Source organism: Thamnophis elegans, chromosome 2, assembly GCF_009769535.1.
Source record: "Thamnophis elegans isolate rThaEle1 chromosome 2, rThaEle1.pri, whole genome shotgun sequence".
Classification (NCBI taxonomy): domain Eukaryota; kingdom Metazoa; phylum Chordata; class Lepidosauria; order Squamata; family Colubridae; genus Thamnophis; species Thamnophis elegans.
In genome coordinates this window covers 126,781,948-126,798,186 of record NC_045542.1, presented here as the reverse complement: position 1 = coordinate 126,798,186, position 16,239 = coordinate 126,781,948, and the positions used below count along the sequence as shown (strand labels likewise).

The following is a 16,239-nucleotide window of genomic DNA, read 5'->3' as shown; positions in this document are numbered from 1 at the left end:
ATAAATAAATTGCCTTTTTAAAGACACATTCTTGAAACTTAAATAATAAGACTGAGAATGAATGTAACTCAATAAAGGTGTTAGGAAAAAAGCTTGCAATGTAGAAACAAGCAATTAAAAATTTAAATGTATATAAGAATGTCAGAATTAACTGTAAAAGCAGAAGAAGGTATTGTATTTCTTTCCTCTGAAAAAATCAAAACATGAGTATTTTGTCCCAAAAAATACCATGTTTTCCCTAAAATAAGACAGGTCTTATTTTCTTTTTAACCACAGAATATGGCCTGGGCCTTATTATGAGGGGAGGGTTTATTGCTTTGGGGTTGCGGGTGGCTGCTCTCTTCCAAGCGGGCTCCCAAAGAGCACAGCCTCATGGGCGAATGGCTGTGTTGCGCTGTTGCAGAAGCACAACAAAACAGCCATGAAGCAACCACGCTCATGAGCAGCCACCTGGCAAACTCCCTTTCCACTGCCATTCACTGACCTAGGGGTATCACCAAGCCGAATGAGCGCCTGTTGGCCACTGCCCGGCTCCCACGGCTTGGTGCCTTAGAAATGCCAGTGAATGGCACTCTGCACAGCTGGAGAGAGGGGTTGTGTGAGCGGCTGTTCTGCTCTCGCTCATATGCCTCCCAGCCTCACGATGCCATGGCCCAGCTCTCCCAGTAGAGCCAGGGCACCTTCGCTGCCACCGCTGTCGTCCCAGCATGGTGAGCCGAGGTGGCGCAGTGGTTAGAGTGCAGTACTGCAGGCCACTTCAGCTGACTGCTACCTGCAGTTCATCGGTTCAAATCTCACTGGCTCAAGATTGACTCAGCCTTCCATCCTTCAGAGGTGGGTGAAATGAGGACCCAGTCTGTGGGGGCAATATGCTGACTCTGTAAACCGCTTAGAGAGGGCTGAAAGCCCTATGAAGTGGTATATAAGTCTAACTGCTATTGCTATTGCTATTTTTTGGCGGCTTCCAAACTGAGTCTTCCAGCAGTGGCTGCTCTGGGCATACACTCTATGGTTGTATGCTCTGCTGGCAGATGGCCTGCAGAATTCTTGGGGTCCCAAAAGAGTACCAGATAGAATAACATTGACTTTTCCCTTAATTAAGAATGGGTGGCTCATATTAACGAGGGAAGAGTTAGAAATATTTGAAAGAACAAGAGTTGAGATTTGCCCTATAACAATAATTAACCAACATCTGGATCAGCCATGTTGAGAAACTTTTAAACTGAATTGAATTCTCAGCGTCTTCTCTTTTGGGTGTTCAGTTATTTGAGTTTTCCCAATTCATTTTTTATTTTATGTCATATTTTATTAAATGTGTATTCCTGAATCATGCTAACTGTCGCTTTTTTGTGGTACAGGTGAAATTGAGGAATTCTACATTTAATATGTTTGCTGCAAGTTATATTGCGAAATATTTAAAGAGTTAGAATTCATCAGTACATTTATCGTTACATTTTCCTAAACTTAAATGAGGATGTTGATATTCAAGCATTCTTACTGACATGTTTCTTGTTTTCACTACTCATTTATAAGTACTATAATTCAAACATATCAAATTAGTTGATATTGGTTTGTAATTCTGATTAAGAAGTAGCCTCTAAAGCTGTGATGGCGAACCTATGGCATGTGTGCCAGAGGTGGCACGCAGAGCCCTCTCTGTGGGCACATGCGCCGTCACCAGCTGTTCTTCATGCGTGCTGGCCAGCTACTCTTAATAGCCTGTAAACAGCCCCCAAAATGGACATTTTCCAGGCTCTTTTGGGGGCCTTTTTCAGGCTGTTTTCTGGGCCTGCAAAACAGCTTGAAAAAGCCCCCCAAAAAACAACCAAAAGGCCCCAAAACAGCCTACAAATGGCCAGAAAATGGCCCCCCAAAGCCCCCCAAAACAGCTGGAAAATGGCCAAAAAACAATCATGTGTGCACCAGCCAACTGATCTTCGGGTTTCCAGCGCTTCAGCACATGCACATGCACACTACCATCACTGCTCTAAAAGGTTATTGGTACAAGAAATTCAGGTACAAAAGAAGTGTGATTTGAGAAAGGTGGGTGGGGACTTAGATGTTCCATTGTAAGTGTACCATGCTTTCCAGCTGTTTCTGGCAGGGTTGGAGACATTTGCAGACTTATGAAATCAGGTATGTTGGGCCAAAATTAAAGAGAAGTCAACTTAATATGGAGCTGTCATTTAGTAGCACAACAAGCCAGTGAGCACTTTCTCCCAACATTTCATTTAGTGCATTAATAATTAATAATAAATAGAGAAACTCTTGGAGCTTTTCCATACTGCCACTTTAAGCTTCTTGACTTCTATCCAAAATCCAGCTAGAAATAAAGCTGGCGTAAGTACCTCATTTCTAGAATTCATCTTGGAATTCATCCCAGCTCCCCAAACACAACAAACCCTCTGATGTGAACTCAGAAGATTCCTTTATGTCGGCAGCCCCAGCAAAAAGCTTCTCTCGCAGGCTAATAAATCCGGCCGGAAGATGAATAGTTATCCACCACTATTCATCTCTGCCCCCTGCCTTTTATCCCCAGAGCTTGGATGGGGCTTTGCTAGCAGCGTACTTCTTCCTTCCTCAGGATCAACCCATGGCTTTCTACTGCTCTCCTCTTCTCTGCCTTTTGCGCATCTGTGCATCAGGCACTGGACCCAGCTGTTCCTCCTCTTCTTCATCAACCACCTCAAACCTGGGGGCTGTTGACTCTCCATCTGACGGCTGACGGATGGTTCCGACTCCACATCTCTCTCTTTGACTCTCTCTCTGCCAGCTCTATTCCCTCTTTCCCCTTGGAGGTCAAAATTGCCCTGATGTTGATCCTGACTCCCACACCTACTCCTCCTCGGATTCAGCTGCTGGAGGAGCCAGCGGCCGACAGTCCACAACACATCTCCTCTTCCTTATTAAACCAGAAGCTTTACATTCTTGTCATTTTAACATGACATCAGTATGATTCTAATACCAGAAGTAATGAAATGTTACTTCTGTCCTCCAGATTCCTAACCTAGGTATTCCTCATTGTATGGAAAATACAACAATGAAATCATTTCTGAAATTCTTCAAGATTTTTTAAAATTTATTTTAAATACTCACCTGCAAATAGGCAAATATATTACAGCAGAGCAAAACAGCTTGACAGTGATATCTACTGTCTAACATGGAAAAACATGCTTTCATTTCTGTGCTATAATTACTAGAAATGCTATGATTGTTCACATTATTAAAGTTTAAGATGATAAAAATATATTTGCTAGTTAGGACAGCTGCATTAAATTGATTTTTAAAAATTATACTGACCAAATATCATGCAAGTATTATTTCAGACTTTTAAATTATATTTTAAAAATCTGATCATTTATTCTTTGATATTATTTATAGATCCAACACGATTTGTGGTGGCACCTACCAGCATGGATGTCACTGCTGGTGAAAGTATACTTCTGCCTTGCCAAGTATCTCATGATCATCCACTAGACATTGTCTTTACTTGGTCATTTAATGGACATCTGATAGACTTTGAAAAAGATGGAGATCACTTTGAAAGAGTTGGAGGGGTAAATATTATTAGTAGTAATTGTTGCAGACTTCATGAGTGTACAGTAATAAAGTATTGGATAGTTTGATGATATGCTTATATAAACAGAGACCATTTGTATTGTCTGTCTGCTCACACTTATGTTCTCAAATTAAAGCAGTTTATAACTTCAGCAATAAAATATTTGACTTATGTAAGTACTATGTTACCATGTTATCTTCTTGATCACATGATCTAAGTACTTATTTCTTGGAATACTCTGCTTTCCAAAAATAGCAGCTTATTAGTAAAATGTGGCAAATGTAAAACTATACATTCAGGAAGAATCAAATGAGAATCAAATGACAAATTCTTTCAGTATTTGTCAACATTGTCAATAAAAATAATTTCCATTTTATTAAAAAAAATATTACTGCAAACGACAACTGAAATCTCAGAGAGAAACTTCCTATTTCTTTTTACAGAACACTAATATATAGGACAGCTCCACCAAAATCTAAAATGCGAGACAAAGCTGTTCTTTGAACAGAAAGTTGCCACTATGCAGGAATGTTCCCCTCTGCAGAATGTTCCCTGCTCCCTCCTTGTCTTTACAACAGAGTTTTCAAACTGTGTCCCAAAGCACCTTAAGGTTTTGCAAGATCTGGATGGAATTCCATGGGAGATGATGGAAGAGAGAGAAAGACAGAGACAGAGACACAGAGAGACAGGAGACAGAGAGAAACAGAGAGAATGATGAAAGAATGATATTGTCAGGCCTGCAGCCGGTTCCTTTTAGGATCTTTGGCCTTCCACACTCTCTCTTATTTTACTATGTTGTTTCATTAGTGGGGAATTGGGAGGGGGGAATAGTAAGGAGTAGAATGTGGTGTTGTAAAAAAAAAATCCTTCTAGAAACAAAGGTCATCTTTTGTTCTCTACACCTCTGAGCCTGACCGGAATTGGATGGGTGGAACTGCCAGCGTGGCAGTGGAAGATTGGACCATGTGATGGATTTGTGGGTGTGGAGGAAAGATCATGAACTTTCAACTGGGCAGGAAACCCCAGCAAGCTTTCAGATTAGGGTTCCCACAGATGTGCCAACATGTCTCTCTTAATAAATTGGAACTTTGAGGAAAGCTCTGCCTTGGACTCTGATTTAATTTTGGATAATATTTGGAACACTGACAGATATAGTGTAAACAAACAGCCATTCTGGCCTAAAAAAGGTAGAAACCCATTTTAAGGCCCATAAACCTATCCACAACCTTATAATAAATGTTGTCTACAAAGTCAGGCATCCTTTAATACTTTGCTACAGTTATCTGCCACTGTCAGGCCAAGTTTCTGGCTCAATGAAAAAACCAAGTAGCTGCTAAATTTCCAACAGTTTCCATCTCCTCTTAGTTTTCCTCTACAGGACTATGTGATTCTGCAGATTGGAAACTATGATCAACATTCTTAGAACATAAAACTAATCCCTTCCAGGAAAGCAGCAATTTCAAACACGTGCGCGCACGCGCGCACACACACACACACACACACAAACAAACAAACAAACACAAATAAGTTATTGCTCTATGCAGGGGGCATTTCAAGCATTCTTTATGATAAGACATATAAATACGTTAAATAAGTAAACAATGTATAGAATAGCCATTATAAAAAAGGAAGAGTCAGAACTTCCTATTAGTTCATGCAAAAGGCTCTAATATTGAGCAAGAATATAATGCTAATCAATATAATTCTAGATCAGATAGAAATATTTTGCTATCTTCTACGTTAACCCAAGTTCATTATTGAACTCAATGGTAGTTCATTATATGCCAGATATGTGTTGGCATATAACAAGAAGCCACACAGAAGCCATAATTGAATCCGCACAATTGCTAATTGGTTACAGATTTTTTTGCATTTCAAAAAAAATTATATTGTTCCATGCCGAGTAGTGCAAAAACTTCTAGATTGTAGTCCTTGTGACCTTATACAAATATGTGGTCCCTCTAAATCATGTCTGTGCCACAAGTCTCTGGAAACTACTGTAGATGCCTTATCTTTGGGTTGACCTAAAAGATAAAGATATGCAGAAACCGATGTCCAAATACCAATGAAGGTTATAAACTGGACATTTAGGTAGAACATTTAAAAAATGTAACCCTTTTTTGCATATCACATGCAAAGCAAACTGCTTGACTGACCTGAAATTCTGTTGTCCTTTACAGGGAGCCATACCCTCCTGTTCACACATTTTAGATTATTTATTTTAATCAATTTAATTTTGATTTATAGACCACACTCTCAGTAGACTCCAGTTAGTTTAAACAAGTCATGCCTTGCATTTCCATCAGTTGTTGTGAAAGTAATCCATTAGCCAAGTGGCCGTCATATGGTAATGCTATTTAGAACTCTTTATAAAGTAGTTGTAACATTTTACCCTACTTTATCAGCAGGATTCAGCTGGTGATTTGATGATCAGAAGCATCCAGCTGAATCATGCTGGAAAATACGTCTGCATGGTGCAAACAAGCGTGGACAAACTATCAGCTGCTGCAGACCTGATTGTAAGAGGTATTTGAATTTTGTTTGCTGTTGTTGTTGTTGTTGCGAAATTACTGCAAATAATACCATAAAGCACAGCTCAAAAGGTTTTTTTGTTCCTTCAACTAGTAATCCAAACAAAAACACCACAGATTGCCTGTAATGTTTAACAAATGCTAATAATTATTATACTTGGATAAAGAACTAAAATATTGCTCAAGGCATGAAGTGTCTCCATTTTGATATGGATGTGTTTGTGTGTGTGTTGTTTTATTTGTGTGTGTGTTTTTTAATGGCATGCATTGTACATAGGAGGTTGACTGCAAGCTGGGAAGGAAACGCCATGCATGCTTCAGTTGCTTTGGCAGCAATAATTTGCCTGTAGCCTTTTTGCCCTCTCTTTTTATTCTTTCCATATCACACTCTCCACATTGGACTTCAAGTGACCTCTTGGCCATGTTTCTGTGACCAAGTACCAAGTACTGTGGTCACATTACTGTGGCAGAGGAAGTCGTCTCTGTTGTTCTCCATCTTATAAGCATCGCTAGGTAAATATAATGCTGCTACAAAGTGCAAGTGGTGGCACTTAAAAAAAATATCAGTGTGACCCCAAATTGCTGACCTCAGCGCCCTATGTTGGCTACATCAGTTATGCAGTCACCTCAGGGCAAACCCTGACTATTGTGCTTGATTCCTGCAGGTACTTTAGTTTGCTTATTTGACCGATGTAGTCAAGAGGCAACATTAGTCAGAGAGAGATTTATACTCTAAAAGCTATACATTAATCTGGTGGCAATTTATTATTGTCCCAGTGGAAGGTTAATGTAGCTTGAATATTTGGGAGGGGGGAAAGCTGTAACAAGTAAAGAGTATTTGTTCTTAGAATCTAATTTTCTTGATTGCCTTGTCTCTCAAATGCCTCTTTTCTGGATAGTCTGATCTCACAGTATCAAACATCCATAGAGAGGGCAAAGTGGAGAGGATCCAAAACACATGTCACAACACTGCAATGCAAAATCTGCCCCTTCACCTGCATGAGACACTGCAATGTGAGAATGAACGGGTGGAGGTCATAATACGCCATCCATCCTTTTAGCATCCCTGTGCTTAGGCACGGCTGCCCATTTGTCAATTATGTAGACATTGCATATTGTGTTTTGGTCACGTAAAAACATTGCAATAAAGAAATTGAACCCTGTCAGGTGCACTGAAAAACAAAAACTGAATACTGCCGGTTGTCCTCTACTTACAACCACGGTTGGGATTGGTTAAGCAGTGCAGTCATTGAGACACCATATGACTGCGTCTAATTTTGCAACCTTTTTTGTCACGGTCATGTTAGATACCACATGATCACGACTTGCAACCATTCCTTTTGGCTTCCCTATTGATTTGCTTGTCAAAAGCTGGCTAGGAAAGTTACAAATGATGATCATGTGACTGCAGGATACTGTAATTTTGGTATATAGCTGGTTGCCAAGCACTTGGATTGTCACGATCAGGTTAGATCATGGATGCTGCCATAATCATAAGTATGAGGATCAGACATAAGTCACTTTTTTCATCACATCATAATTTCAACTAGCAACTAAACAAATGACCATAACTTGACGTCTATATGTAAAAAAGACAAAGAAACAAATCAGTGTAACAGATTTCTCACTGTAGTCCAAAAACCTGTGTAAAAAAACCCCGTATTTTTCATTGCTCAGGGATTGATTATCTGATGAACCATCTATTTCAGGAATAATGGACATACACGAGGTTCCATCTATTAAACCAGAGGTGGGGAACTTTTTATGACTTGTGGACCTCAACTTCCAGAATTCCTGAGCCAGTTCAGGAATTCTGGGAATTGAGGTCCACAAGTCATAAAGGGGCCATAGTATCCCACCTCTGCATTAAACAGTGTCCTCTGATGGAATCTAGATTTTTGCTTTCCATACTGCAGTACATTGGAAGAATATATCCCAGAGTTCTATTTGGCCTTCACCCTGATCTCTTTTAAAAGATTCCTTAAAACCTAACTGTTCCTCAGACCATGTAGTAGCCCCTTGTATAGTATATGACTTTAAAAAAAAGATTAGTATGGGTTTTTTCCTGATGCCTGTTATTCTTTTGTCTGTAATTTTAAACTTTTAATACTATAGTTTGTCAAGATTCAGGTAGCCCTAAAAATGTAAGCAATGAAATGAAACAAAGCAACCAGCTGAACCTCTTTTAGAAGAGCCTTATATTGTTGGGGTGACCCTATTGAGAAGCCATCTTTTATAATCTCATGCACAATATTTGAAAGAACAAATAATGGAGCATCCATTGCTGATTGCAAACTACAGTTCACCTCATATGTAAAGAGACAGTTACTAAGTACAAGTAGTCCTCGGCTTATGAACATTTGTTCAGTGAGACCATTCAAAGTTATTGTAGTGCTGAACCAAGGGATCTATGACTAATTCCCAAGTTATGGCCATTTCAGTGCCCCTGAGGTCACATGAGCAAAATCCAGGCACTTGGCAGCCAACCCAGAGGTGCTTCAACCTTTTTATAGAGAGAAATCAGGAGTGAAATTCAGCAGGTTCTAACAGGTTCTGGAGAACTGGTAGCGGACATTTTGAGTAGTTCAGAGAACCAGTAAATACAACCCCTGGCTGGGCCCAGAGTGGGGTGGGAATGGGGATTTTGCAGCAACCTTCCCCTGCCACACCCACCAAGCCACGCCCACAGAACCAATAGTAAAAAATGTTGAATTTCACCACTGATATAGATACAGGAAAAAAGCTAGTCTATGTTTTGGCAACATAGAAATGTGGGCCTGCTGTATATTCAGCTCTTGAATAAAATAATTGATCCTTATTAAATGCAATAAATAACTCTGTATCAATCAGGTGAATACCCTGATTAGATTTTACTCATATTTACTTTGCAGCTAATTCTGGATAATACTTCTGCTTTAATTCAGTGTGTATATATATATTCCCTTGAAAAGCAGAATGGAAGACTTCCTAGTCTAGTCTAGCTATTCTAGAGTAACTGGGAGGTGGGAGAATTGTCCATTTAAAAAGGCAGCTGCAGTTTATGAGCTGCTCCCTCATGGAATTAAGATATATTGTAGCTTTAGTAAACTCATGCTCCACTTAATGAGAACAAGGTTCAATGAACAGTTTAAATACTCAGAAATTAGCCTGCTAAATATTTAAAATCTGTAATACTTGAAGTTCTTAAGTATATATACATCATTTTGGAGGAAATAATCTTACATTTTATTAGGACTCTTTTAGAAGAAAATACATTACATGCGAACATAGTGAATTTCTTTTTTCATGCATCTGGAGTTGTAGGGATGTTTTTTTAGTGCTCCATTTTCTAGCCACACTCCGCCATCTAGTGGATAAAAGAAACACTAGCCAAACTGGTGAACTAGTTACTGATGTTCATTCATGATGAAAAATATACATTTGCTTAATCAACCAAATGAGTTAGAGCCTAATGTAGGCTAAAACTCCATTGTCATTGTCATTGACATTTCATTTAAGTGTACATATTTAGTTGCACCATCATATTTGGCAAAATAAGCAGGCAGATGATTAAAAAACAAAGGAGAAATTTCTCAACAGTAAGAACAATTAACCAATGGAATGGCTTGCCTTCAGAAGTTGTGGGTGCTCCATCACTTAAGAAGAACCGGACAGCCACTTGTCTGAATGGTATAGGATCTTTTGCTTGAGCAGAAAGTTGGACTAGAAGACCTCCAAGATCCCTTCCAACTCTGTTATTCTGTTAAAGCACTCTGTAGCACCCTACTAAAAGCTAAGTTCTTTAGTTAAGCAAAGTCTTTCTATTAATGTCAAATCATTTTTTTTAATTACAATCTTGGGCACAAATGCCATTTAATTGAATTTTTACATTTGATGTGTTACTATTGAATCTGCTCTTTGAAAGACTCTGCTAGGTGCTTCTAGCAAACATATTCAATTTCAGGGCTTACCACAAAAACTACGTAGTCAAGCTATTCTCCAAAGCACCTGAGGGGAGAACAAGAAGCATTTTCTGACAGTTAGAACAATTAATCAGTGGAGCAACTTGCCTCCAGAAGTTGTAAATGCTCCAATACTGGAAGATTCCCATTTGTCTGAAGTGGTGTAGGGTTTCCTGTCTATGCAGGAGGTTGGACTAGAAGACCTCTAAGGTCCCTTCCAACTCTGTTATTCTATTTTATTCTATTCTATTTTAACTATTCATTTTTACAGTTGGTGAATCTTCTTTAAGCAGCCATTTTTAAAAGCATCAGGATGAAAGTATAAGATTACGAACCACAATACACTATACACACAGCTCTAATGATCGATAGAGATAACTCTTATAGAAAAAATATCATCATGATGAAAACTTACTATGATCATAATTTGGTGTATGCTTACTTAAAGAATCAGTCCCAATAAATTCAAAGGGTTTATTTTTGAGTAAGTGCAGCCTATGGTGACATTAAAACATTTCATAATGTTATTACTGAAATTAAATAATGTCTTTTGCAAGTCCAACATATATATTTAGTAAACTAAATATATGTAATTTAGTAAACTAAATATGTGTTTAAAAAAACAAATATCATATAGCAATTTGTGTTCATACTAACAGCCAGAATCATTAGAAAACCTTGAGAATTTGCATGCTTGTCAATAATTGATTTATGAAATATGTATGTACAGTTCAAGCTGTATTGTTAAGACATTTAATACTGTATGTCAAAGTTCCTGACAGTACAGCCTGTAGTATAAAATAAATAAATAAAAATTTAAATGTTAAATCTACTTTATTTTTAAAGTTTCATTTTCAATATCATTTTGAAAAGAGCAGCTAAAATTGTGACTTCAACTCTCAGTCATCACTATGATTTCACCCTTAAAACAGAGATTTCCCATCTATTTCCTGAGGAATGGAAGACCTCCAGAATGTGGGATATGGGGAAAAGGAAAGTAAAAAAACAAAAACAAGGTACCAAATAGAGGGGAATGGGGTGAAACCTCCATGGGCACCGAAGTAAAATTATTGGGTAATAAACTTACATCATTCTTCAGGGGTATGGTTTGGTGTAACCAATATGATTCCCAGCTATGTTACTGTACGGAGGACAATTGGCAAACAAACAATAAGAAGTAGAGAGAATGAGAAGTTCTTATTGCTTCTCATATGCCTATCCTCAGTCAGTAATATTTTTTCCTAATAAAGTCTTCTACTAAGAAAGGCATTATATTGGATTTTGGTGAATATCTGAATGAGAATATTCCAGATCTGGGGAAATCCTCAGTGAATAGATTTCTCTGCTCTCACTGCTCAGATTTGCTCTAGTCATATGGCCAGTTGGGCAACAGTCCATCTTCTAGTAAAAAGTACAGTGCTACAGGTCAACATAGAGATGGCACAAAATTGCTAAGTGGTTGAAGAGACTGAGCTTGTCAGCTGGACACTTGACAGCCCAGGTTCAAGACTCAGCTCCATGCAACGGTTGAGTTCCCGTTACTTGTTCCAGCTCCTGCCTAATCTAGCAGTTAGAAAGCATGAAAATGCGAGTAGATACATTGATACCAGTTTGGTGGGAAGGTAATAGTGTTCGATGCACTTTTGGCTTATAGCCATGCAGGTCACATGATCATGGAAATTGCCTTTGGACAATGCTGGCTCTGTCAGGCAAAAAACGGAGATGAGCATCATGCCCTAGAGCCAGACACAACTAACAGGGAAACCTTTACCTTTTACAGGGCAGAAGAAAGTTCTCAGGTCAGATGAGACAGTATCCACATTTTTTTTCATGCAAAAAACAACACAAAACAAAATCCAAACAAGCCAGATTTGTGAAATAATTCATGAAATCATTTTGCCTCCCCCCACCTAGATATTAACCATTTCTAAGGTCACTGCCATATTTCACAAAGAGGTAACGCAAGGATGACATTGAAACTCTCTATTTCCAAGAAGACATGCAAAGATTACCCCAGATAAGTGTTTCAGGCTAAGGCACGTTTATCTGAAAAGATAAACCACTGAGCCTTTAGGGCTTACTTCCCTATGACTGTGAATAAGATTATATTGAAAGTCTGTAGCATTCTTACTGATAACATTCTATGTTCAGATTAGAAAGATTTTAGGAATGTAAACATTTTGTCTTTTTCACCATTGCAAATGTTCTTTTTTTTTCATTTATTCTTTTTATTTTTCTTATAAACCCTTTTAAAAAAACTGAGCTCCTGTATGAGAAAGAATTTTACACAGGCAAAAATAATAATACCCTGTTTCCCTGAAAATAAGACCTCCACAGATAATGAGCCCAATCAGGCTTTTGAGCACATGCACTAAAATAAGCCCTCCCCTGAAAATAAGCCTTCCCCGAAAATATTGCAACACAGCAGCAGCCATGAGGTGACCACACTCACCACCTCTTGCACCTCAAAAATAATAAGACTTCCCTGAAAATAAGACCAAGTGCTTATTTCGGGAGAGTCAAAAGAAAACAAGACCCTGTCTTACTTTTGGGGAAACATGGTACTTGTGTCTCTTGTGTGAAAGAACACATATCTCTACTAAAAAAATAACTTTAGTCACTATATTTAAAATGTATCTATGTCAAAATAAAGTTAACAGCCAAATAAGATTTTTAACATAAGTTCTCCCTTAGTGCCAAGAATTTCAATTGATCCAAATCAAAAAGGTAATGCCCAAAATATCCCAAACATTTCAAGTTTGTTATAGTTTACGTCACCATCTTGGGCGCCGAAAACTCTGTGGAAGTAGGCAGTGTAGAATGGATCAAACACTGAAATCATTGGGCTACTTTGGACAGTATATTTTGCATCTGGATCTCCTGCAGTTCCTTCTACAAAGAACAGATTTTTTTTTATAATACCATTTTTTTTTCTTAGAATTGAACAGGAAAGTCTTGCAACTCTTCATCTTAAATGTGGACTACTTCTGCAGAAGTAGTTATTTGCTATGTGTATCTCACTGAGGGGAACCAAAATGTATTTTTGTTTATTTTGGATGTTTCGTAACAGGTCCCCCAGGTCCTCCTGAAGCTGTGACAATTGATGAGATAACAGACACTACAGCTCAGGTTTCTTGGAGACCAGGAGCAGATAATCGCAGTCCCATTACAACATACGTTATTCAAGCAAGAACTCCATTTTCTGTTGGATGGCAAGGAGTAAATACAGGTACACAAGCACTTTAAAGCATACAGAGTGTGATTTTTAAACTTTTCTATATACCCAAAATGGCCAAGTCAGCGTGAATCTATAAAATGTAATATTGATAAACAGAACATACGGTATATACGATGATCTTCAAAGAGAGAGTAAGAAAATCAATAATTCCTACAAGTTCACATTCATCATGTTGTTCCCTTTCATGGTGAGCAATATTGTACAGTGCACAGCAAAGCACAAGAAATAAGAAAAAGAGAAGGAACTATAACTAAATCTAATTTATATCAATTCACTCAATCAAGTTAATTCTTTTCTTATTCTATCCATATTCTTTCACCACACGTTCTTTCTTTACTGTCCCAAAGATGCTTTTTCCAGAGGCAACTGGACTTTGTTTTTCTTTTCCTTTCAAGGAAAAACAAAGAAACTCCAGTTGCCTCTGGAAAAAGCACCTTTGGGACAACCATAACCTGCATGACTGAGAATCTCTGTACATTCTTTCTTTACCTTAAGTACCATATTCCTCCTCCATTCAGCTTTTTGTTTTTCCTGATGCAGCCAACTTTCCTTGTGGCAAAGTGGTCAGAAGGATGCTTTTAGAACCAACTCTTCTTGCTGCTTTTGAAAAATATTCATTTCTCTTAACAGACCATGTACTTTCCACTAACATTAGCATTTATTCACCATAACAATTCTGCATAACGTTTATAATCTTTAGTAAATGTCCTTCCATTGCATTTATTTCTCTAGTTCTGGGATTGTTTTTTCATCATGTATATATAATTCACGTTCATTCATCACACTTTGACACAACCTTCTTCTATCTTAATTTTCAAATCCATGTTCCTTGTATTATATATTTTATATAATATTCACAATGAATCATTAGAGTTTTCGCCCCAAAAACACACAGCATCCCTTACATGCAAAATTAGATACACATTTAGATAATTAAGGAACATACTTCTAATTTCACTAAAGCATTTTTAATGAATACATTAAACAAGGAGCTAATACACATCCTTGTCCTAGTCCCTGTTTGTTGTTGAACCATCCTATTCAGTGCTGTACACTTTTAAATCCATCAGATGTATAGTAAGTGTACTATGTGCCAGATCAAAGCATTCCACAATTCAAGCCTATTCACTTCATTAAATTAAGCAGCATACAATAGACATTTCCCAATCTTACATGTCTTAATTGCCTACTAAACAGCAAAATTAACCTGCACGCTCTGTGCCATTCTTCCTATGTTAGGCACAAATGCAGTCTTGGCACTTGGGTTATACAAGTGATAATGCTGCTCAACAGGCAAATCATATTCATATTTTAAGATTTTTTTTCAGTGTAGTACTATCTATACATAAAAATTTACCATTTTCAACATTGTTACAGCAATTTTTTAATTTCTTTTTTTAGAATTTTTTTCCTTGGGCATTAGTACTGTACATACAGCATTCATTTCAATTCTACAGATTCATTGCAAACCTCACAAACATATGTTAATACTTCTTGCAGTGATCCCTTACTTTATTGCTTCATTTCAATATATTTCATTATTTTGTTTGAATTTTCAGTCTGGTGACCCTTTGTACCCATTCCCCAAACCATTTGGTTTTGTTTTTTTTTAATTTCTGTGAAATTAGTTATAGCTCTGTGATGGCGAACCTAAGACATGCGTGCCAGAGGTAGCACGCAGAGCCCTCTCTGTGGGCATGTGCGCTGTCCCCACTTGCTCTTCTGATTTCCGCTATGCACATGCACAGCTGGTCTTCATGGACGCCGGAGCACTGGAAAATGTCCTGAAAATGTCCCCCAAAACAACCAAAAAACAGGCCTTTGGGGCTGTTTTTCAGGCCAAAAACAAGCCGAAAAATTACCTGAAAACAGCCCAAAAATGGCCAAAAACAGGCATGCATATGCTGGCCAGCTGGTCTTCGGGTTTCTGGTGCTCCAGCGCATGCACATGCATGTACATTCTGGTTTGAGCACTCAGTACCAAAAAGGTTCGCCATCACTGTTATAATTAATCAATTATGGTAATCAGCTGATTAGCACCTCTTCTGCCCTGATTTTAACCATAAATTCAGTATTGATGAAAAATCAGACCAGCCAACTCATAGTTAAATTCTGTAGCCTAAGAGTCTATTATTTCCACTCAGTTTCGGTTCTGTTGTCCTGCTTGCTGTGTTTCTTCTGCATTAAATTTTGAATCTTTAAAATTATATGTATATAATGAATTTTCAATTATACAGTGATTATCAGGCATACTTTTTTAATTCTCTCTTTCCTGACCTACAACGCTTCTTCCAGTGCCTGATGTCATTGATGGAAATACATTTACAGCAACGGTAGTAGGCTTAAACCCGTGGGTGGAATATGAATTCCGAATAGTAGCTGCCAGCCTTATTGGAATTGGGGAGCCAAGCAAGCCATCAGAGAAACGAAGAACGGAAGAGGCTCGTAAGTAGGATTAGAAAAAGAAACAATATTTCAATTAATATTTCTTGGTGCTCAATAAAACACATATTTGGCATAAATAGTTTCACAAGTAAGGGAGAAATTCATTTAATATAATATAAAATGGGTGGGTCACATTGATGATTAAATAAGAATGAATATTTTTGTATGGATGTGGTTTTACTCATTTTTAAATTGTTTTCAAAATAAAATTTATCTGTTTTCTTAATAATTTTTACATTAAAATAATCATTTATAAAAAAGCCTACAATATACTCGTAAGTACACTTAATATGTACATTTTTATGGAGTGTACAAAATTCCATGACAGGCAGATATACCAAAAAACAGCAAAACAGCAAGAATATAGTATAGTATTATCAATAGTTAACAGTATCCTCATACTTTTGTTAGAAAAGGAAGCTCCTATTTTTAAAAAAATGTTTCTAACTTTAGCAATACTCAAAAGTCCAACGTTTAATCTGCCCCTAATACAGGTTTTTTTAAAAAATTAAAACCTCTCTCACT

At 37.7% G+C, this 16,239-nt stretch overlaps 1 protein-coding gene across 1 annotated transcript in view; it reads left to right on the top strand.

The window, feature by feature from the left end:
* LOC116503823 (contactin-4-like) overlaps nt 1-16,239 on the top strand; it is a 222,280-nt gene that overhangs the window by 193,641 nt on the left and 12,400 nt on the right. The window contains exons 10-13 of the mRNA XM_032210467.1: nt 3,382-3,557; nt 5,968-6,085; nt 13,102-13,260; nt 15,565-15,714. Coding sequence (XP_032066358.1) covers nt 3,382-3,557; nt 5,968-6,085; nt 13,102-13,260; nt 15,565-15,714 — 603 coding nt within the window. The remainder of the gene's footprint in view (nt 1-3,381; nt 3,558-5,967; nt 6,086-13,101; nt 13,261-15,564; nt 15,715-16,239) is intronic.